The sequence below is a fragment of the Prinia subflava genome, assembly GCF_021018805.1.
Source record: "Prinia subflava isolate CZ2003 ecotype Zambia chromosome W unlocalized genomic scaffold, Cam_Psub_1.2 scaffold_33_NEW, whole genome shotgun sequence".
NCBI lineage: Eukaryota > Metazoa > Chordata > Aves > Passeriformes > Cisticolidae > Prinia > Prinia subflava.
Window position 1 is genome coordinate 2,445,132 of NW_026960610.1, and position 24,024 is coordinate 2,469,155.

The 24,024-nt window shown below is 50.8% G+C and overlaps 1 protein-coding gene and 1 long non-coding RNA gene across 2 annotated transcripts; one reads left to right on the top strand and one right to left on the bottom strand.

Annotated features, from left to right (window-relative positions):
• The first annotated feature begins 116 nt into the window (after nt 1-116).
• Nucleotides 117-22,487, top strand: LOC134565128 (uncharacterized). The gene is made up of 3 exons (XR_010083782.1): nt 117-347; nt 13,806-13,893; nt 20,196-22,487. It is a non-coding gene; the product is annotated as an uncharacterized LOC134565128 (long non-coding RNA).
• Nucleotides 14,948-18,639, bottom strand: ST8SIA3 (ST8 alpha-N-acetyl-neuraminide alpha-2,8-sialyltransferase 3). Its single transcript, XM_063424551.1, has 4 exons — nt 18,458-18,639; nt 17,900-18,022; nt 15,635-16,192; nt 14,948-15,418 (listed from the first exon to the last, which is right to left on the bottom strand). Exons 1-4 carry the CDS (start codon nt 18,634-18,636, stop codon nt 15,136-15,138), a joined length of 1,143 nt encoding a protein of 380 aa, XP_063280621.1. The 5' UTR covers nt 18,637-18,639; the 3' UTR covers nt 14,948-15,135.
• Nucleotides 22,488-24,024: the final 1,537 nt, after the last annotated feature.

Here is a 24,024-nt window from a genome sequence, read left to right on the forward strand (position 1 = left end):
CCACGGGGCCGGGCCTGCGCCGCGGGTGAGCGGGCGTGAGGGCGGCGGGCAGCGCGGGAAAAGCATTGGCGGACTCAGGGCCGGGGGCGGGGCCTCCGTGAGGGGACGGCGGGGCCGTTAAAGATTCCGCAGCCTTTGTAGCGTGCGGGGCGCGGGGATTGGTCCCGAACCGGCCCCGGTAGCGGCCGGGGCTCCGCGGTGCTGGCTGCACGGCGGGCGCTCGGCTGTCCTGCCGGCAGTCGACTCCGCAACCCCCGGTCCCGCAGCCCAGCCCCGCAACCAGGTGCTCTCGGGGCACCGCTGCACACAGCCGGCCTTGCTGCCTCTGTTCGCTGCTGCAGACCAAGGTAAAGCGCTGACCTGTGTTGTTGGTTGTTGGTTATTAGTTACTTTAAATGCGGCTGAATTCGGGCTCGTGAATAAGATGTGATGGATGTACGTCACCCGGGGGCGAATGGTGAGTCCCAGGAGCCCGACGTCCCCGTGCCGCCCAGCTGGCACATGGCCATGGGGTCCTGCTCAGCGGTGCACACACGGACAGGCGTTCTCCCCTCTTCCCAGGGAAGGGCCGGTTCCCCAGGCCGCCCCTCAGCCCCCGCGGCCGGCAGGGCCAGGACGGATGGGAGCAGACAGGGACGGGGAGCAGGGAGAGCAGCCGAGGAGCAGCGGGCAGGGTGCCAGTGGGCTCAAGGCCCGAGGGGACCGCATCTCCTGTCATGTAGCTGGCAAGTGGGGACTTTGCTCTGGCACAGCCCATGCAGGGCACCCCTGCCAAGACACATCGGGTCGGGCTGCGCCCGCTGCTCCCAGCTGTGCAGTTCAGTACTTCTCCCTGCTCCTTCAATCGGTAGCAGGAACAGCAGCCGTGTCCTTGCTTTTGTGTCAATCCTTATCTCAGCCCCGATAACAGTTCTCCGTATTTGTGAAAGTCCCACCTCCACTGGGTCTTTCCAGTAACTAAAAGAGGGGAAATGGGGAGAAATGTCACGTTTTGGACCCTCCATCATCAGGCTACTCTCCAGAGCACCTGGTATCTCCTTGTAAACAAGTTGTCTATGACAGCATCCAGTTTCTCTACAGATTGGATCCCAAAAGATAATGATCCATTTCTCCCCATGCTGCCATCACAGCGTCTGTGGAGCTCACAGTGTTTTCTGAGCTGCTTTTTGGCACTAATCAGGCGGGTATAAAGTGGAGTTCCCCCCCACCCCAGCTATTCCTCCCGCTGCCAGCTTGTGGTGAAGAAGGAAAAAGAAAGGAAGACAGAAAAGAAAGCCCTGGCGTGAGGTGCCTTTGTTCAGGGCAACTTATGCGTGAAATCTTTTTGTCCTTCCTAAAGGAAGCCAAAAGTTGCAGTTGATTTGGGGAAAAAAGAGGCAAGTGCAGCACTCTGGAGACGGAGGTGCCTCTGTGGGCAGGCGGGAGGAGGGTGGGTGGACAGACTGATGGGAATCTGGTGCTGTCCTCCCTTTTCCTCTCTTTTCCTCTCTTTTCCTCTCTTTTCCTCTTGCCTTGCCTTCTCCTTCTCCAACAAATTCATCAGGCTTTTGACTTTTTCTTTCCAAACTTGCACCTGATGGCTGCGTCCCCTGAGGATGTTTTGTTACACATCATAGTGCCTAATTCTGGTGTCTTTCCAAATTCATGTCAAAATCTTCCTGAGAATCAAGGTGTAAATATCCACGCATGGTGCAGTTGTACCCAAAGCGGAGGGTCCATCCTGATGGGGCTGTGCCTACCCTCAGAGGCAGGAGGGTGCTGGGTGTCCTTTGTCACCCAAGCAGGACAAGGCGCAGCAGAGCTGGGCACGGTGGGCAGGAGCAGTGTTGGGAGCCAGGTGGCTGCTGCTGCTTCCAGCCCAGCGAGCTTCGGCTGCCCAGAGGGCAGAGGGCCAGCATTCCCTGCCTGCATGGCTGTCTTTGCCAGAGGCTTTCCCTTTGCTCTTGGAGGAGAAAGGAGGGAGTTTCTTTGTTAGCTTTCCTTCTCCTGTCTGCTTGCAGCCAGGGCTCCCCGTGCCACAGCCAGGTGCCTTTGCTCCCCCCAAAAGAGAGAGCGGTGGGGTGTCCAGGGATGGCAGGGTGGGACAAACCTGGGGGTTGATCTGGCCTGGCTGAGCTTTCTTGCCCAGCATCCTTCTGGTTTGGGCTGTGGCTCCCCTGGGAATATGAATTTTAATTCCTCTCCTCTTTGGTTCTCTGGGGTTCGTCTCTGTAGTGTCCTGCAACACCCACACCTGGCACCTGACCCAAACCACGAAGGAAAGGGTGACTCCAGGGTGACACCTCAGTGCAGGACATGGCATAGGGAGTTCTTCTCTAAAGCAGCTGTCACCAGCTGGCCAGGGCTTGCAGGTGTCATTTTCACCTGCTTTTAAACAAACATTGCAAGTGTTTGCTTTGGCATTTTGAAACTGCTGTCACAAGCCCGTTCTCTGCAGAGGGAACAGCTTCAGCTGCTCAGGACACCTTCCTAGGGATGGAGGCACAGCTGGACATGGGGCTGAGGGGTTCAACCCACGCTGGCCACTGGCACCCTCCAGCCCCAGCATCAATGGCCAGCAGAGCCTTCCTCACATTTACCGGGGGAGAGGAAGGAAAGGATTTTTCCTATCCCATCTCCATCCCCAAATTGGGTTATAGGACTATAAATCCCTGCCTCTCTGCCAAGATGGTCTCAAGGACAAATACATGAGATGTGAGTATTAGTGGTGGGAAGCACAGAGATAGCACAGACAGAGTCTGGCATGGCTCTGCTCCTCTGCCTGCCAGCCTGAAGGACTCTACCCTGGGAGTTCATGTGAACTCCTAAAAACACATAGCAGAATTCCTGCCAGGAGCCACTGAAGACACTGCAGTGCTGGAGCAAGCAGCAGGCACCTGGAACAAGTAACAGCAGTGGGTTGTAAGATGTTCCTGGGGATGTAATTCACCTTAATGAGCAAATACCCTGACCAATCAGTGCCCAGATTCCCACACATTTTATCTCCACGTATTCCACCGGAGTGCAGAATTTGATCCATCGCACCAAGCTTGTTGCACTGCATAATGAAATATAGGGAGCATTAAGCAACACCTTTGGCAACTCCTCTGGTGAAGTTTTCCAGTAAAACCTATCAGTGGCCCTGAGCAGTTCGGCAAATAATAATAAGGAAGAAGCAGAGGCAGTAGAGTTTTACAGACTCCTAATGCACAAGAAACCATTTTATTTAAAAACAATGCATTCAATATCGGGTTATGGCACATGAGTCAGTGCTGCAGGCACATCACACCATGGGATCACACTGAGAGCTCCTGAGCCCTGATGCTCACGACGAGGACGTGGCACGGTCACGAGGGGAGCCAGGGCATGATGTGCTGTGCAGCCACACTCCAGCCCCAGGCTGGGGACACACACAGCCTGGTCCCAGCCCCCAGGCCCGGTCCCAAGGCTCTCCGTGGTCATGAGGCTGGAGCAGCTACGCTTGCAGCATCCTTCCCACCACTCACCTGAGAGATGCCCTGGCCCTTTATGAACATCAGCCATTGAAAAATAAACAATGCTTTTAGCATGGCCCTTAATATTGAAACCTTTATTGCAATAATGGCATTTTTTTTCTTTTTTTAAAAACATTTATCTTTTTTTATCAAAAGCAACTCCATCAGGCATTGAACTGTAGAGCCATTGAAGTAAAGACACATTCATTTACAGAAAAACTGCTTTTTCCTATTTGCCCTGTTTTTGCAGCCTCCATTCACAGTTAGTTCTGTTTCACACTTGCTTTTTGGCTTAGTCCACAAGTAAACCTGGTAGCTAAATGCCTGTTTTCACGTGCCTCGCTACCATTCACCGAGGAGATGCAAGCAAGAAAAATACAGACCCAATATGTATAAAAGAGGAGAAGAAACATGTATTCCCAATCCTATGTACAGCCCCAGCACCTTGGCACCCATCCTGTTCGCAGAGGGGCTGGAGCGGCATGTGGCTGCCACTGGATACTGTCCTGGCAGCCCAGGGCCAAGTAGGGTCTCCCAATGGAGGGAGCTGCTCAGGAGGACTTCTCTGGATTTTGGAACCTCAAATGTTTTGTACTTACAGGTTGTCTTGGTTTGGAAAGACAGGTATCTGTCAGGGAAAAATGGAGTTTCCTTTGGAATGGAGAATTGTCATGGGTTAGCACTGGCCAGATGTTAATGCACTCATGAATATATGTTTTTTCCTTAACAACTACTGTGGGATGTGATCAGGAACAGAGCAGAGCAGGCTTAAATCTTGAAAACAAAAAAACCCACTAAAATTTTATTACATTATATAAGAACAGAGACAGAAAAACTCTTAAACACACACAGAGACAGAAATAAAAACTTCTCAGAACATCTCCCAGTTTCCACCCCCCACACATTACTCTTTACAGACTAAACCTTTGGGGTTTAGATCAAACAATCACTACTCAAAAAAACCCCAATCTTCAGTTCAGCAAGGGAGAGAGGAGTCTCTCTCGCACTACAGACTGTTCCTCAGAAAACACGGGTCCACCCCTTATGTGTTTTTATGTCACCCCTGGCACCGCCCGGAGAAGTCTGCCAGGGTGACACTCTCTTTTTCTTATGTTTAGCGCTCTCACCGCTGTCTATAGTCTAAAGCTGCATACAGGGCTCTTTTAAGGATACTTGCATGCCGAGCTCTCTCCCTTTTTACCCAGGGGCCGAGGTTCCGAGAGCAGGTCTCCCCTGAGGGCAGAGGGCGCCACCACACCCTCCCCCTCTCTTCTCTGCTCGCTCTACTCTTCAAGTGCCAGTCACTGTAGCAAAAGCAAGGGCAGCTGTATCCACCCAAAATGCAGTTTATGTTTAAAAAGACTTGAGTTCAGTCCATGGCTGACATTATGCAAGAAAAGTCTAGCTCAGAAAGCTACTCTTCTCATTCTTTGCTCATCGGGTTCTTTCTAATCGTGCTTTATCATCTCGGTCCCAGGCTGCTTCTCTCTCTCCTCTGAAACTACTAGTCATGAGAATCAATGTCTAAGAAAAGTTTCTTTCTGCCAAGCAAGGGTTAACAGTTTCTAGCTCTCGGCAGGGTGCAGGCTCAGGCACTCCCAGGCTCGGCAACTCCCACGTGGCTGGGCATCTTCTCCCGGAGTTTGGGGGGGGGGGGGGGTGAGCACACACAGAAAACACTTCTACAGTTTTCCACCCCTCCATCCTGGCTGGGGCAGCTCAGTTCTAGTCCTGTCCACTCTCTTCTCCCCCCCCGGGGCTCCAGCTTACCTGAGCCCGACTACGTGTTTCCCCTCCCCCACCCAGCCTCGTGGCTGGGCAGGGGAAGGAGGCCTGAGACGTCTCTCCGCTTGAACCAGAATCTAAAAGAGGCTGAACCCCCTTGGAGTCTTGCTTTTAACTCTTTGTGTCCTCAGAGGCGTGTCTAAACCTCTGAGTGACCAATCCAGGTGCTAGCAGAAAAGCTGATTACTGATTGGCCTGCCCACATCCCCCTGGAAAAATTGACCTCCCCCCGCAACTATGACAAGAATGTAAAGCCCCCTCCCTCCAAATTATTACAATTTTGCAATTGGGAACTTTCAGGCAAAAATATGGGAATAGGAATAACAGTTGTTTACTAGGAATATAAAAAAAAAAAATACAAATGCACTAGTACAAAAAACAAACAAGCAAACAAAAGTCCTAGAAAACCCATACAGTCAGAGATATGACCTGACACCCTGTTGTCAGGGTGTTGGAAGCAGTCCAAATAAGTCCTCCTGGAGTAACAGATGTTGTTCTGTGAAGTAGAGATGATCCTGTAGAACAAAGGGTCCAGTGCTGGTGAGATGGGCTGGTCTTCCTCTGACAATTCAGTGGAAAACCAGCTGCATTAGTGTTTGAGATTGCAGGTTTTATGCTGGTGGAAAGGCTTTGGCTCCTCCCACTGAGTGGAGCATCTCACAATAGAATGAAGTAATGTTGTCAGTCATATGAGAGGCCCATTCACAGGTGATGTCCCTTGGAGGAGGATGGGTGCAGGAGAAGGATGGATGGAGCAGGAGAGAAGAACAATATCTCCCAATGGGTTTCAACAGATGAAAATAGAATAGACATTTTTGGTTACATTTCCCAACCCAAGAATTTTCCACCCCTTATTCTATTATCATCTGTATCATATCCAAATCAATAAACTCTGTTTTATATATATATATACATACACAATGAAACCTTATACACAATTCTCACTTAAGATTAGGTTTCCCTGTGGCACACAACAGGTTTCTCCATCTTTCTGCATAACCCACCAAGTATAACCGGGTCCTTGGGCAAAAACAATCTGACAGATGGGTTTGCCTTTGCCTGAGGTGGAGTTAATCTAAACAGTCTTTCCTAAAATACCTTTCATGTGTACCACCGGGACTTTATCTCTATCCACCGTGTGCAAGGGCTCAGACTGGGCAGGACCAGCTCGATTGATGGAGCCTCAGGTGTTGACCATCCAGGTGGCTTTCACTAAATTCATTTCCCAATTCTTGAAGGTCCCTCTGCCACGTGCCTTCACGGTACTCTTAAGTAGTCCATTGCACTGTTCAACTTTCCCGTCAGCTGGTGCATGATAAGGGATGTGATATGTCCATTCAATGCCATGTTCTCTGGACCAGGAATTTATAAGGCTGTTCTTGAAATGAATCCCATTGTCTGACTCGATTCTCTCAGGGGTTCCATGTCTCCACAGGACTTGCTTTTCCAGGCCCAGGATGGTGTTCCGGGCAGTAGCGTGAGGCACAGGGTAGGTTTCCAACCATCAATTGCTGGCTTCCACCATGGTCAGCACGTAGCGCTTGCCTTGGCGGGTTTGGGGAAGGGTGATGTAGTCAATTTGCCAGGCCTCCCCATACCTATATTTGGACCACTGCCCGCCATACCATAGGGGCTTCACTCGCTTGGCCTGCTTGATGGCAGCACACGTCTCACAGTCATGGATAACCTGAGAAACGCTGTCCATGGTTAGATCCACCCCTCGGTCACATGCCCACTTAGAGGTGGCATCTCTGCCCTGATGACCTGAGGCATAATGGGCCCATCAAGCTAGGAACAACTCTCCCTTATGTTGCCAATCTAGGTCTATCTTTGACACTTCTATCTTCGCAGCTTGATCTACTTGCTTGTTGTTTCAGTGCTCCTCATTAGCCTGACTCTTGGGGACATGGGCATCTACATGGCGGACTTTTACAGGTAGCTTCTCTACTCGAGTGGCAATGTCTTTCCATTCATCAGCAGCCCAGATTGGTTTTCCCCCACGCTGCCAGTTGGCCTTTTTGCACCTTTCCAGCCAACCCCACAGAGCATTGGCTACCATCCATGAATCAGTGTAGAGGTAGAGCTTTGGCCACTTCTCTCTTTCAGCAGTGTCCAGGGCCAGTTGAATAGCCTTGAGTTCTGCAAGTTGACTCGATCCACCTTCTCCTTCAGTGGCTTGTGCAACCTGTCGTGTGGGGCTCCATACGGCTGCTTTCCACTTCCGATTCATCCCCACGATGCGACAGGAACCGTCAGTGAAAAGAACATAGCATGTTTCTTCTGCTGGCAGCTGATTACACGGTGGAGCTTCTTCGGCATGTGTCACTTGCTCTTGTTCCTCTTCATCAGTGAGATCAAAGTTTTCACCTTCTGGCCAGTTGGTAATTACTTCCAAAATCCCAGGGCGATTCGGGTTTCCAATACGGGTGCGCTGAGTGATGAGGTCAGTCCATTTGCTCCATGTGGCCTCGGTGGCGTGATGGGTAGAGGGAACCTTTCCTTTGAACATCCATGACAGCACCAGTAGTCGGGGTGCCAGGAGGAGTTGTGCTTCCGTGCCAGTCACCTCCGAGGTGGCTTGAACTCCTTCCTAGGCAGCCAAGATTTCCTTCTCTGTTGGGGTGTAGTTGGCTTTGGATCCTCTGTAACTTCGGCTCCAGAATCCCAGTGGTCGGCCTCGAGTCTCCCCAGGCACCTTCTGCCAAAGGCTCCAGGACAGACCGTGGTTCCTGGCTGCAGAGTAGAGCACATTCTTCATCTCTGGTCCTGTCCTGACTGGGCCAAGGGCTACTGCATGAGCAATCTCCTGCTTGATCTGGGCAAAGGCTTGTTGCTGTTCAGGGCCCCAGTGGAAATTGTTCTTCTTGCGGGTAACCAGGTAGAGAGGGCTCACAATCTGGCTGTACTCAGGAATGTGCATTCTCCAAAAGCCTAGGGTGCCTAGGAAAGCTTGTGTTTCCTTCTTGCTGGTCGGGGGAGACACTGCAGTGATATTATTGATGACCTCAGTGGAAATCTGACGCCGTCCATCTTCCCACTTTACTCCCAGAAACTGGATCTCCTTGGCAGGTCCCTTGACTTTCCTCTTCTTGATGGCAAAATTGGCTTCCAGGAGGATCTGGATGATCTCTCCTTTCTCAAACACTTCCCTTGCCATGTTCCCCCACACAATGATGTCATTGATGTACTGTAGGTGTTCCAGAGCCTCACCCCTTTCCAGTGCAGCCTGGATCAGTCCATGGCAGATGGTGGGGCTGTGCTTTTACCCCTGAGGCAGTCAGTTCCAGGTGTACTGCACGCCCCTCCAGGTGAAAGCAAACTGAGGCCTGCACTCTGCAGCCAGAGGAATGGAGAAAAATGCATTGGCAATGTCGATTGTGGCGTACCACTTTGCTGCCTTGGACTCCAGCTCGTACTGGAGTTCCAACATGTCTGGCACAGCAGCGCTCAGTGGTGGAGTCACTTCATTCAAGCCACGATAGTCCACAGTCAGTCTCCATTCTCTGTCAGATTTGCGCACAGGCCAAATGGGGCTATTGAAGGGTGAGTGGGTTTTGCTGACCACCCCTTGGCTCTCTAACTCTCAAATCATCTTGTGGATGGGGATCACGGCATCTCGATTCATCTGATACTGCCGGTGGTGCACCGTCGAGGTGGCAACAGGTACTCATTGCTCTTCTACCTTCAGGAGTCCTACTGCAGATGGGTTCTCTGATAATCCAGGCAAGGTGTTCAATTTCTTAATGCCCTCTGCCTCCACAGCAGCTATCCCAAAAGCCCACCTGAGTCCCTTAGGGTCTTTGTAATAGCCATTCCTGAGATAGTCCATGCCCAGAATACTCGGAGCCTTTGGGCCAGTCACAATCGGATGTTTCTGCCACTCCTTCCCAGTCAGGCTCACTTCAGCTTCCAACAGGGTCAATTCTTGTGATCCCCCCGTCACCCCGGCAATGGAAATAGTTTCTGTTCCCACATGTTCTGATGGCATTAGGGTACACTGCGAACAAGTATCAACCAAAGCTCTATATTTCTGTGGCTCTGATGTGCCAGGCCATAGAACCCACACAGTCCAAAAGACTCGGTTTTCCTGTGCCTCTTCCTGGCTAGAGGCAGGGCCCCTCTAGCACTGGTTGCTATTCCCTTCCTGTGCATACATAGTAGAGGTTCCTTCAAGGGGATCTGACACAGCATCCTCACTTCTGTAATACCTGGTGGCTTGGTCATGGGAGGCTGAGGCTACCTTCATTCTAGTGGAACCCCCCCGATTAGTGTTTCTCTCCTTAAGCTCACATACCCATGCTGCTAGGACAGAAGTGGGTTCCCCATGCCACACTCCCATGTCTTTCCCATGGTCACACAGAAAAAAACACAGGTCAGCTCATGGGGTGTACCCTCTCTCTCTAGCTGGGGGACTTTGGGCTCTGATTTTGGGGCCTGTAACTCACACCGGTGCCATGTGGGGACTGTTCCTCCTCATCTCCTCCCTCATCTCCCTCATCTCCTCTTTAACTTCCTCAACCATGGCAGAGACCTGAGCCTGCATCAGGCCATTGATCATGCTCTCATAATTTCTGAGCTTGGTGGCTACGGAACCCACTGTCTCTCGGTTGTCCTCAGCATTAATTGTTGCAATGAATGTGGTGTGTTGCGATGGTCCTAGAGTTGCCAGATTCCACAACATTTGCCCTGTACATCTAACCTTGTCGGGGTCATTATCATGCTGTCCACCCCTCCCAATGTGTACCTCCAATACCTCTACTTCCCTCAGCTGTTGGATCTCTTCCTCAAGAGTCTTCCAGCACATTCTGTGGTGGTGTTTCTGCATTCTTTCTCTGTGGCCAAACCTCTCCCTTAAACTCATCAAAAGCCACTCCCAAAGGGAAAGGGGCCCTGGCTCCCTTAAAAATACCTGATTCAAACCTGAGTCCTGAGTCAAGGGTCCCAAATTCCTTGCCTCACCACTGTCTAGTTGCACACCTGTGCCCATAAGGTCCCAGACCCGAAGTAACCAGGCTGTGTAAGCCTCACGTCCTCGTCGTACAATATCTTTTTGCAGATTATGGAGACTTTCATATGACAGGGACTCAGTGATGATCTCAACCTGAGGCTCCCCTGTGGATTGTGAGGACCCTCCTTTCTTATCCTTATTACCTGGGTTTGCCGATTTCACCTTAGACTTCTTCCTTTCCACAGGGGCAACTGCTGCTGGCTGTGACTGCCCCTGTGGTTCAGCTGGAACCTGGACAGTTGTAACGTCTGTGGGTTACACTGCTGCACCATCAGACTCTCTTTTGTCAAGGCAGGGGTAGGGTTTCCTACCATCTGGGGCTAATGGGGCTACCACAGGGGAAATGTACTCCCTCAGCATCTGGCCCATCTCACGTATCTCCTTCACCCAGTCCGCATGGTTTATCTCCAAGGTAGGCTGGGGGGCAAGGTCAGGCTCTGGGGCAGTATCCTTATTCTCTGGGGTAGGTATCAGGGTGGTTATCCAGGCCAATCTCCCCTTATCTCTGAATGCCAAACAGAACGGGCATACCAGCAGCACCAGCCACTGTATGATATCATTAGCATTCAGAGAAGATTTAAACCCTTCAAAAACTGGTGGAGTAGACCCAAACAGCTGAGTGAAGGGTTGGGAAAAAATTTCCCCCGGTGTCATTTCCTCACAGTAGGTACCATTGTTAAAGTAACCTCAAAAACACACAGTTAGGGTGTGATAGCTCTGAATCCATGTGCCTGCCCTCCAGAGAAAGTTAAAAATCCATTAATTCCTCACCTTATTAACCCATAAAATAAACCGGATAACAGCCACAGTAGCCTTAGTTATAGGGCCCATGTTTAGATAAGAGCCTGCACACAGCAGAAACACAGCCACAAATACATGCCACCCAAACCAAGGTAAGCTAGACCACATGATGCTGTCCAACAAGGTCTCTATATCTAGTACACAAAAACCTAAGCACCCCAAAACTGTTATCCCTTTCCCTCAGTGCCCTCAGGCCCCACGATGGGCACCAAAATCTGTCTTGGTTTGGAAAGACAGGTATATGTCAGGGAAAAACTGGAGTTTCCCTTGCAATGGAGAATGTAAAGCCCCCTCCCTCCAAATTATTACAATTTTCCAATTAGGAGCTTTCAGGCAAAAATATGGGAATAGGAATAGCAGTTGTTTACTAGGAATATTAAAAAAATAAAAATACAAATGCAGTAGTACAAAAAAACAAGCAAGCAAACAAACAAAAGTCCTAGAAAACCCATACAGTCAGAGATACGACCTGACACCCTGTTGTCAGGGTGTTAGAAGCAGTCCAAATAAGTCCTCCTGGAGTGACAGATGTGGTTCTGTTGGAGTAGAGATGATCCTGGAGTGGCGGTGAGATGAGTCCAGTCTTCCTCTGAGAATCCAGTGGAAAAGAGGAATGCTCTGCTGCTCTGAATCTCACGTTCTATCCAGGTAGGAATGCTTGGCTCCTCCCACTGGGTGGAGCATCTCACAATGGAATGAAGTAATGTTGTCAGTCATGTGAGAGGCCTTAAATGGCCCATTCACAGGTGATGTCCCTTGGAGGAGGATGGGTGCAGGAGAAGGATGGATGGAGCAGGAGAGAAGAACAATATCTCCCAATGGGTTTCAACAGATGAAAATAGAATACACATTTTTGGTTACATTTCCCAACCCAAGACACAGGTATTGATCATGCTGCATTAGCTCTGTTGGCTTGTCTAGACATTCAGTCATGGGAAGGAGAATTCTCTCGGAACCATCAGGAATTCATGCGGGAATGTTTGAGGTCAAAGAGAGGGAAGGAAGCGCCCAGCTGAGGTGATGCCACTTGCAGGGGCCACTGGCTGTCCTGGGCAGGGAGGGCAGCCCCCAACATCTTGTAAATAACAATCAAATAAAAAATTAAGATACTTGCTTATTAATGCAAAGGCATTTCTGCAGCCCCAAAGAGCCTCTCCTCCTCAGCCACTATATGCTCCATCCCCTGCCATACTCACCTCTCCCTCAGACCCCACTTGGCAAAACAAAAGCTGTGCACTTTGAGATGGTTTTCCACCTTGCATGAGCTTAGGAAAAAAAATTTATACTAAGAAGCAATTTACTTTGGGCTGTGCTGTGCCATCGATCGTGGGGCAGAACTCCCCATTAAAATCAATGATTCTGAAATGTTCAGTGTGGGTCTGGAGCATCGATGGGGAGTTCTGCTTAAAAATCAATTATGTAATATGGCACTCTGTCAATAATTTTTCTGTATTCCCATTTCCAAATATTTGCACTCAGTTTTGTGCTTCCTTCTCTGCATTTGGTTCTTCTTTGTGCCTTTGGAAAGTTCTGGTGGTGATGCCAGGGCTGTGTCCAGGACAGTCAGGGAGTTCTGCCCTTCTCCAGGACCACGGGAGGTTCCAGAAACTGTGCGGAGCATATTGCTCCCTGCTTTCATGCCAGTGGAATGATAATAGTTCTCATATCTTTAATTTGCTGATGAGAAATGATGGGTCCCTACAGGAAACTGGTAAAATGCCTCTTTATAAAACTATCTGGCATTCAGACAAGCCAACAAGGGTCACTAAGGGTTTGGGGTGACCCTTCTGCCCCGGTGGGCTCATGGCCATTAGGATTAGAGTTGCTTTACCATGGGCCCCAGTAATGAGCACGGCTGCTGTACAGCTCCATAGGAAACAATATCAGAAATTATTTTTTCCTGTTCTTCATTAATGACCAGTGCAGAGCTCTTCCTTCCCTGTGTAATTTCTAGTTTAGGGCTAAACAATCTGTGTGCTCCAGCATGTGGAGAAGGGTCCCTGCAAGCTGTGTTGGGACCAGTGCTGCCCAGCCGCTGCTGGCCCCACAGCTCCCAGAGGCTGGGATCCCACAGCCCATGCTGGCACTGGGGGGACTCAGTCCTTCCCTGGGAGCACAGCACTGGGATATCACCCCTGCACCACTGTGACTCCATGAGCACAGGTACTCGAGCTGGACTCTGCTGAGGAAAGGTAAGGAGTGCAGGACTGGCACGGGCTGGAGCCCTGGGAACGGTGGCTGGGGCAGCTCTGGACATGGGGCAGTGGGGGGGTGATCCAAGCCCCACCACAGCCCTAAACAGCCTTGGAAAAGCAAAGCTGGGAAATGTGGGATAATTCAAATGAAGGAGAAAGCCATCGGTCCCTTCTCCACCCAGGGGCACGGAGAAGAACCGTCCTGGCTGCAGGGGTTAGCGGAACTGTGGTGCCACAGTGGGCACCAGGACACACCTGGGCCACTCAGGTTGGGTGCTGTGCTCAAGATCTCCTTCTTCATCTCCTGTGTCTGGTCGTAGGTAAAGAAGCTGAGAAAAATTAACATGTCCCATTTTAAATATTGGATTTTGCATCTTCTTTCATTGTGGGGTCAGTTTCGCTACGAATAGTAAAAAATGGTTAAATACTTGCCAGCATACTCATAAGAAATGCAGTTATTTCCCAGGCTCCCTTATCCTGAGACATAATGGCCAACACTTCCCAACTGTAAGTGACCCTATTGTTTGTCTTGTCCCCAAACAGTTGGATTTCCTGTGGTGCCAAGGAAATGTCTGCCTTGGAGTGCTGTTGGTGATGGGAAATTGGGGACACTACTCCAGCTGTCTGACTGGTAAGTTAGAGACATAAATGGGGAAATTTGGTAATGGCATGTCTTCTTCCCTGCACTCCAGCTCTGCTGACTTACCTACAAAAAACAGTTTTAAAAATCCCAGCACCTGGTTTCCATTTTTGCCCACCCTGCCAGTCCCTGCCCCAGCAGAGGGACAGGATTTGGGACTTTTCTCACCCAGTATGTTTCCAGAGAAGCCTAATTCCATTTATTGTCTTGGTTTATCACCATGGAGGCCTAACCAGGAAAAACAGACTGGGGACACAGATCTGGGTGCGACAGAGCTGCAGGGCAGAAGCCCTGCCCCTTAGTTTATTTTGCCATTATATACCTGTGGCAAGGTGACCATGGATTGGAGAAGGGTATCGCCACCTCTCCTGCCACACTGGTCCAGGAGGCTGTCATTCAACCTCCCCTTCTCTTGGAGAAGGAATTCATAACATTGCCAATATTTACAAAACATGGTCCTGTGTTTACAATTCACCAGCGTGAGAAACTGCACATTTCTCCTTTAATATGAACGCTCAGCAAACCAGGAAAATTCATGGCAACACTGGTTTAACTTCAAAATCAAATGATAGAATAGTATCAGATGGATGGGAATGAACATGCTTAGAACCTGTCTAGTCTGGACTAGGATCTGTCGAATGGAATTAAAACACTGAAGTATTCCAAGAGTGATAGAAACACCTAGCTAAGGTATGGGCCACTTGGTGACTTCTTCTTGTTATTCTTTAAAAAATGTAAAATTCAGTAAATACGAAAATACCCAAGCAGTGGAAATCAGGATCCACACTGAGGAACTTGTGTGTGACGATGCGCTGGAATTCTGAGTGGCTTCCTCCATCAGCCACGGCAATGCTGAGCTATTGAGAGCAACAGATACAAAAGAAGCAAAACCTTTTAAAAGTAGCATTTCTAGCTTTAATGGGAAGGAACAATAAAGTGAAGAGATTTAGGGCGTTCAGTAGAACGCTAAAATATGAACAGATATTAAAACATACTGAGTGGCTTATCTAGAAATGCAAAATGTTTCAACTTTGCAGCTGCACAAATCGCATCCACAGAATGCCACAAAATACACTGAAACCCTTGGATGAGCAGTAGCTAAAAAGCATCTTTAAATTATGGAAAAGATTTTAGGGTTGGTTTGTTTCCTTTTTAGAATTCTGTCTGAAGAATGTTGAATTTGGTTTTGGGCACTTTTTTAGACAATTGTTTGGCACTTCAAGATTTAGGTTCTTAGGCACAATGCGACAAGGTGAGTTTGACCAGTCCTTCACCGTGCATCCTGTAGAGCAGCTGGAACTCTGCAGGCAGCTGGTGGGACTCCTGCCATTTGGTGGTGAACTTGGTTCCCTTCTTGTCATAGTAGTGGTATGGGAGGTCCTCACGCGTGTTGGGGTCAAAGCCAAAGGGCCAGAATCCATACAGGTGGATCTCGTCACATATGGCCAAGGCCAGGGTGTACATGAGGATACCTGTGCTCAGCCGCTTCGGGGACAGGTGCTTGTTCCTCCAGTACCTGGGGAGACAAGAAGGTGAGTCAGAATCAATCTGCTCAGAAATAACTGAAGGCTATTCTGAAGCAACCACAAAACTTCAGTGGCTCTGAAAACAAGTGGTCCTGACTTGCCAGACTGTGTCTTCCACATCAGGCATGACGGGAAAAATCAGTTAAGAGATGTATTTGTAGAAAGAGATGTATTTGGCCAGTTAAATACTAGGCAAGCCCACCCACCTGTTAACATGTTGCATGATATTTCCTGGCCAAGCCAACTGGACCTTTAGCTGCCCTCTGTGCTCGACAAAGAAGTCAACCAGTGTTCTTGTGACTGTCGCCGATGTGTGGAAGAAAAAAGCGGGGATCCAAAGAATGGCCCCATCGAGCTTTTTCAAACTTAAAAAGAAGTTGTTGCGATCCTGAATGGTCAAGAGGTTATTGTAATACTTCTCCAGGATGCTGGGGTTGAAGGTGGTAAGGTTGGTTTTCCTTCCAACATCTTTCTGGAAAGCCTCGGTTGGAGCAAAATTGCACCGAAAGACAAAATCCGATTTATCAATTTCCTGCCCACACTGGCTCCCAGTCAGGATCCCACTGTTGCCGACCACGGCGCAGATGTTGTAGTGCTTGTTCAGGATGGGAGACACATCAGGAAGCAGAGACCTGAAGTTATTGCTGATGGAGAAAACGTACTTATGGCTGGAATAATCGTAGTGCATCAGCTGTCCAATCCGAACACTGCTCTTGGTCAGAGAAAAGTTTTTGATGACATCAACATGCTGAAGGATTTCTTGCCTAAAACAAGAGCAAAATAACAGAAAACATGGAGATCTATTTCCCCTTTTTCTGCAGTGGATTTGTTTTCCACCTAGACTTATATTTTTCCTTTTTTTTTTTTTTTTTTTTTTTTTTTAATGTACTGAAGTAGTTTCCTGAGCAACATGGTGCCATGGCTTTTAAATTAATATATATAGACGGGAATGAGGGAGCTGGCTCCTCACCTAGAGCTCCACTTGATTATACCGGCTGGTCCCTACTGATGCCAGCTCAGGCTGTGGGGTGTGCACTGCACTGCCCTGTCTGGGCTGTGACACAGGGTGAGGACAGCTTTCTGCTGGGGCTGTGTGTGCTTTTCATTCCTGGTGCAACTACAAGGCACATGAAGCAAACCCGGGATATCGAACTGAATTAACATGAGACAATTGTTATATATATATATATATATATATATATATTTATGTTTTCATTAACAAGCTTCCAATCACAAAACCAAGCAACAGTTGCTGTCTCCATCTATGCAAATGTAGTTCCTTAATTCATATTTGGGCAAGCACAGCAGCACTTTTAAAAGGGTTATTAGAGATACTTACAAAGCAAACAAAACCATCGCTGCTTGGGAATTTCCCTTGCAGGGCATAAAATTAGAAACTGAATAGGACTTTATTTGCTTATGTTTATGGAAAACAACCAACCATTCCTCCAGCTCACATCCTCCAATGTCTGAGAATTAATGGAGTCCCACTGAGTGCCTTAATTATGGGTTCTGACTGACAGACAAGTGCAAAGGCAGCTCCTGAGGCATCAGCTAAAATCATCAGAGGGGTAGCACAGGCACAGGCTTATGGAGCTACTGGTGCCATCGATGGAGCAACACTGAGGGTGGCCACTGTCACACAGCCTGGGAGGTCCTGGGGAAAAGATGAGACAAAGTGCCACCTCCTCTCTGTAGCCCACAGCTCCTGAGGGCAGTGTGTGGCAGTACTGGAAGGGAATTACTTGTCCTGCTGTCCTTGGACCATGGCCTGAAGGGAGGAGAAAAGCCCAAACCCTGCACTGAGAAGTGCAGCAGCCCCATCCTGCCTGGCCACAGAGCCAGATTCCTGCTCCCCGGGTGGGACATGAGGAGAGCCACGAGGCAGTCCCTAAACCAGCAGGCATTTGTCAGGACAAAATTACAGTCCAAGATGGCAGTAGCTGTCTTAAATGGCTACACGGTTTTATTTTCTTTTATAAAAATGTTTAATATATGTAATCAGCAAAGTGATGTATGTATAAAGAGCACAAAGCTCTGTGCCCGCCCCTGCAGCTGGAGCAGAGCTGGAGGCAGGAGCAGCACTGCACTTGCTCAGAACTGCCAGCAGCTGGGAAGTTTCTCTGTGTGTTTGGCCTCCATGAACACACCCTTTCATGGCTGTTACAGCCCAAAGTGTTTCCAGTCTTAAACCACAGCTATTTATCCTGGAGTAATGACAATTCCACTTGCACACCAGGAAACTGTGTCACGTTCTAGTACAATAATGTGTGTTGCAGCCTGGTGTCCTGCTCTGAAATAATCAAATCAGTCAGGATAGCTGCAAGTGTCTGGGGAAAAGCTCTGGTTCAGCCTTTGTCTCTTTCTGCTGGCAAATTCCTTGGAGCTCCGAGTACTTAGCAGAGTGCTGCATTCCCTTACCTGCCGGTGGGAAGGAAGACAGCCCGGGCCGTGCCCAGGTGCTTGCTCACCTCTGGTGGGCGAAGGCACTCCGGTTGAAGACCCACTTGGAGGGCTTGTCCTGCAGCTCTTGACTCAGGGAGTTGGTGATGGGGACGAATGAGGGGTCCAGAAACTTCAGTGCAAACTGAGACCTGGAGATGGGCACAGACACCAAAACATGCACACACATGGAGACACATGGAGACACAGAGACACCCACTTACACACATGAAGACACCCCCACACATACATGGAGACACATGGAGACAGCCACACATACACATGGAGACACACAGAGACATCCATACAGCACGCATGAGGACACCCACGTAGACACGGAGACACCTACGCAAGCACACAACACACACAAACCACACACAGACACCCCACACAGCCCCCACACAACCACACACACCCGCAGCCTCTTACCGGCCGTGCCCGCCCCGCCCCGCGGCCGCCGCCATCAGCACCACGGAGAGCGCCCGGGGGGGGATGCGACCGTGCCGGTACCCCCATCTCTGCTCCCGCGTGGACCTCGCTGCCCGGCCGGGCCGGGCCCGGGGCCGCCATGGCGGGCCGCGCCTCACCTGAATCCTGCGTGGAACATGTACATGCGGGGCCCTGCGGCGCCGGCAGCGCGGGGCGCCCCGAAGATGTTGTCCTTCTTGAGCGAGACGTAGCTGATGAGGGACAAGATGAGCAGCGCCACGCTGAGCATGACGAGCCCCAGCACGCTGGCCACCCGCACCATCTTGCAGCTCCGCATACCGGAGGCGGCCCCGCGGCTGGGCGGTGCGGGGCGGCCGCGCCGCTACATTGGGGGCGGCGGCGGGGCGGGGGCCGGGCCGGCTCCGCCGCTCTCGCAGGAAAATGGAGGGACGGGGCGGTGAAATGGCAGCCGGGAGCGTCCGCACGGCCCCCCCACTACCGCGGCAGCCACTGCGGGACAGCCTCGGGCACAGCCCAGCGCCCTGGTGACCCCCGACAGCACCAGCGAGCCCCCGTTAAACCCCTGAGCCACCCCCGGCCCCAGCATGTCCACCAACAATGCCAGGTTTCCCCCCAAGGTCCCCAATGTGCCCTCAAAAGTCCCAGTGCCACCCGGAAAGCCCCAATACCCCCCAGCAGCCCCGGGGTCTCCTCTGCAGCAGTTCCCAGTGTGCCCACCCTGACATCCCCAGTGTCCCCCCAGCAACCCTAAGGTGCCTAGACCACCCTTGCCGCTGCCTTGGGGTGACCAAGTGATCCCCCCAAGAGCCTGGCATGGCTCAGCCTGGCAGCCATAGGGACCCCCCAGGAACCCTGGGGCTGCAGGGACCCCACGGAGCCCCCAGATATGTGTCAGGGCTGAGCGTGGCTTAGCCATGGGGGGCCCAGGCCGTTGGGGACCCTGTGCTTCTGCTGGGGACCTGTGTTTCTGTGGGTGCACAGCATCCCCAGCTCCCATTTCCCTGTGACACCATAGATCACGGGTGGCATGTACGGAGCTGTGGGAGCATGTGCTGGGCAGCACAGACTCTGTGCTGGCTCAGAAGACCCCTCGCTCTTTAGAAGCCTGGTGTTTGGAGCATGGGTCATTAAACTGCCCCCTAAACCACAGGGCAAATCTCATGTGAACTCCAAGAGAGCCTTCTGCACTCCCAGGGATGTCTCTTATGAACACGACCCCTGCGTGCTGCATCGCTCTGTTTCTTCAAACTCCATTTTTCCCCTCACAAAGCTCCCCCCCAGTCTGCTCTGCCTCCAAGCCCCTAGTTCACTGAAGTGCCTCATAAATAATAGATCCTGTCTTTGTAGCCCCGTCCTTGCTCTGGGCTATTTCCTACTTGCTCTCCATGCGCAGAGCTCTCTTTGAAGAGCAGGAACATGACGAGCTCACAGGACTGGGGTTTGCATCAGTGTGGTTCTTCAGCCTGCAGTGGGAGTTCAGCCAGAGTATGGCCTGAGGTCTATATCTGACTGCTGTGGGATGCCTGTGGCTTTGGTGGAGTGTGAGAAAAGGCTGAGAATGCAGGAAATAGCAGTGGTTTATACAGAACATAGGCATTTTGTGTGACTGTCGCCTGGTGTCCATTATTGTCCACCCAGGGCATGGTGTCCCCAGCTTCAACATGGATAGTGTTGTCCCAGTGAAATCCTAGGCTTCTCAGGATAAACCAACTGCAGAATCTTGCTTTAAATATTTTAGAAATCAGTTCTATAACATTTAATATTATCTCCTGTAGTTTCTGACCTTGAGTCCTGGGGGTGGGAATAAACTCCAGAATGAGACTCTGCAGCCCTGGTGTCACAGTCCTGACCACTCTCCTGGCTTTTCTCTTGCAGGAGAGTTCACAGCTGCTGGACTGGGAAAGACCATTCAGTTCCAAGCCCCTGCCATGGACACCTTCCACTGGACCAGGTTGCTCCAAGCCCCATCCAACATGGCCAACAAGAGAAGCAGCACTCCTGCGGTGTCACCGCTTTTGGGGACAGCTCAGCTGGAGCAGCCTGGAGCTGGAGCAAGGACATCGATGGCACTCTGGTCCTGTGTTTGCACCCATTTTCCCCCTGATTCTGCCCATGCAAAAGAGATTTGGGAGGACCTTGGGAAGGTGTTTTAGTGAGAAATGTTTAAGCCCTGCCATGTGCTGCACCCTCTGCCCTGACCCTTAGTGAGCCCCAGCCCCACCAACAAGTTGCAATGGAAACAAAGGCAGTTCTTGCTTCAGATTCTTCAGAGATAATAATATGTCAGGAGCCCCTGGAGAGGCTGAAAGTAAATGAATCAGGGCTAGAAAGTGAAGGATATCATCCGTGCTGAATGGTGAAAAGAAGTCCTGAACAGTATCTTCATTGATTTTCCTGTAATTGACACAGAGCTCAGCTCGTCGGAGGCTGTGGCAGGAATGGGGAGGCCCAGGTACCATTCCTGCCTCAATTAGGTAGCTCGGGGCTGTGGGCAGCTCCAAAGGAGCTACTGGGCTGGGAGCCCATGTTTTCACTGCTCACAGAGTGCTCTGCAAGCTGCCTTGAGGACAAGGGGCAGCTTGGAAGGACATGTCCCAGGCTGCCAGCAGCTTCTCACCAGCCCTGGGATAGCCCCAGGTGCACCAAGCCCTCAGCTGGTGAGAAACACCAGCTCTAAAGTCGGGAAAATCCAGCAGTGGCAGGAAATCTGGTTAGCTGAGATCTGAGGCTCTCCAAGGAGAAATGTGCCTTCTGTGTGAAACCTCTCAGCTGGGCAGTGGGACAGACCCAGCTCTCAGGGCACCCATGGATACCCTGTCCTGGGGCAGAGCCACCCGGGCAGCAGGGGTGGCACTGAGGAGAGAGGGGTCCCATCGAGGAGAAGCATGGCCGCACCACATGAAAGGAACCAGGAGCATCGATCCACTTTACAGCCCAGCAGAGGAACCACCTCTCAGGTTGGGCATGCACTTAGGAAAGGTTCCCACTTTTTGATTTATTTATGCAAAAGGTACACGGTCTTTATAACAGTACAGGAAACTTGTGCTTTGAAGATTTGCCCCCACTGAAATCCACTTTTTCCAGGCTATCTTTGCGATTTCCCTCCTTCCTTTGAAGTTGGTGTTTGGGGTCTCCAAACATAAGGGGGTCTCTATCTGCCTCACAGCACTCCAGGTGGTTTTAAAGTCTCTTTAAAACCAAGTGCTTGTCAGCCTGCTGGGCTGTGAAGTTCCATGAATTTATTACCACCAGCATTCTCCCTCCTCGGCTGTGTTTAGCCGCCAAGGCTGCTGGATTACAGCAGCTCCGCTTGGACTGCAAAGGTATTCCCGGGAGAAGGGTGTGAGGAGCGAGCTCCTGCAGCTCCTGGGACACCCTGCTGGGCTAAGGAACCCTCACATCCCAGCCCTTAAGGTAGTGGGAGCAGCCACAGAGGCAGGAGCCAGCGGCAAACAGGGGTCACAGTGGGGACACTGCTGTGGGTGCTTGGGGCCAGACGGGACCCCAGTGGGACCAGTGGGGGCTGGGCAGGATTCAGGCTGGAACCAGGTGGGATCCCAATGGGACCCATGCACCACCAGGTCTGACCATAGTGGGACCCTGGGAGGAGCCAGGAAGGGTCTGCATGGAACCCTGGCCGTCCCCCAGAAGGACCTTGTCCGCCTGAGCCCCACGGTTTCCCTGAGTCACTTCCCACCTGGAGCACCGCGTTCCTGCTGATGCAGCGCCAGGGTCACTAAATGCTTTGTTGAACACCTGCCCGCGTGTGCCTAAGTGCTTTCAGCCTGGGTGGTTGCTGAATCGGGTTTCCTGGGACAATTATTTTGAACATAAGTACCCAAAGTCTGCTCGAGTCGTTTTCTAAGTGCTTATGTTATTTTGTTTTAAAAACCTGGCATTGCATCTCTATCCCTGTGGTTAGAGCCATCCCAGAGATGTACTTATTTTAATTATATTTAGAAAAATGCTTGCTGGGCACAACAGTTGCGTCTCTCCACCTGACTCTAAAACGTGCAGTGTTTTCTCATACTTGGCTGTGAAGCTCCTTTTAACAGAAAAGGAGACAGAGCAATGCCCTGGAGATCAGGATGTTGGTCACCCCCAGGCTGAGATAGCAGCAGGAACAGCTGGATAATTTCAGCATGAGGACATTGTCACAGCTGCATGGCTCTCATATTTATTTCACCACAGTGGAACCTCTTTACCTCATTGGTTCCACTATTTTGCTCTCAGTGGCAACTCCATAATCGTGGCAGGGAAAGATGGTGGTGAGAAATCAATTAATGCTAATTTCCTATATCATTGTCATTAATGGCAAAGCTGATAAGAACCATCTTGTTGAACTGTTAGTAGAAGAAAATTAGTAGTAGGATTTCCGGGAGTCCTAGCTCCCAGTTGCTTCCTGCTCACAGGGAAATGGTGGAGGTTGTGCAGGGGTGCACATAAACCAGGAAGAAAATCCTCTGCTTGGCTCCAGATCTCACCCCTGTTTTGCTAACATACCAGAGGACATCTTATTTTTTGATATCTTGATATCTTTTGATGTTTTGATATCTTACATTCTTAATTCAACCTTATGGTTCTCCTTCCGGCTCATCCTTGGTCCCTGTCTTGGGTTATGTAACTGTCGTGGTTGGGGGGGGAGGTGAATTCCTCCAGGGGGATGTGGGCGGTCCAATCAGTGATCAGCTTTTCTGCTGGCACCTGGGTTAGTCACTCGGAAGTTTAGACACGCCTCTGAGGACACAAAGAGTTAAAAGCAGGAGTCTGAGGGGCTCGGCCTCTTTTCGGATCCGGGTGTTAGCAGAGAGATGTCTCAGGTCTCCTTCCCCTGCCCGGCCACGAGGCTGGGTGGGGGAGGGGAAACACGTGGTCGGCTCAGGTAAGCCGGAGCCCCCCCGGGGGTGGGGAGAAGAGAAGGGACAGAACTGGAACTGAGCTGCCCCGTCCAGGATGGAGGGGTGGAAAACTGTGGAAGTGCCTTCTGTGTGTGCTCACCCCCCTCCTCCCCCCCCCAAACTCCGGGAGAAGGTGCTCAGCCATGTGGGGGGTTGCCGAGCCTGGGAGTGCCTCGCCTGCAGCACCCTGCCGAGAAGAAACTGTTAACCCTTGCTTGGCAGAAAGAAACTTTTCTTAGACATTGATTCTCATGACTGGTGGTTTTCGGAGAGAGGGAAGCGGCCTGAGACCGAGATGATAAAGCATGATTGGAAAGAACTCGATGGAAGAATGAGAAGAGTAGCCTTAGAGCTGGACTTTTCTTGCATAATGTCAGCCATAGACTGAACTTGAGTCTCTTTTGAACATAAACTGCATTTTTGAGTAGATGCAGCTGCCCCTTGCCTTTGCTACAGTGACTAGCACTTGAAGAATTGGAGCGAGCAGAGAAAAGAGGGGGAGGGTGAGGTGGTGCCCTCTGCCCTCAGGGCAGACCTGCTCCTAGAACCCCGGCGACCGGGTGAAAAGGGGAGAGCTCGGCATGCAGCATCCTTAAAAAAAGCCCTGTATGTAGTTTTGGCCTATGAGACAGCGGTGAGAGCGCTAAACATAGGAAAAAGAGAGTGCCACCTTAGCAGACTTCTCCGGGCGGTGCTATAGGTGACATGAAAACACATAAGGGGTGGACCCGTGTTTTCTGAGAAACAGTCTGTGGTGCGAGAGAGACTCCTCTCTCCCTTGCTGAATTGAAGATTAGTTTGTTTTT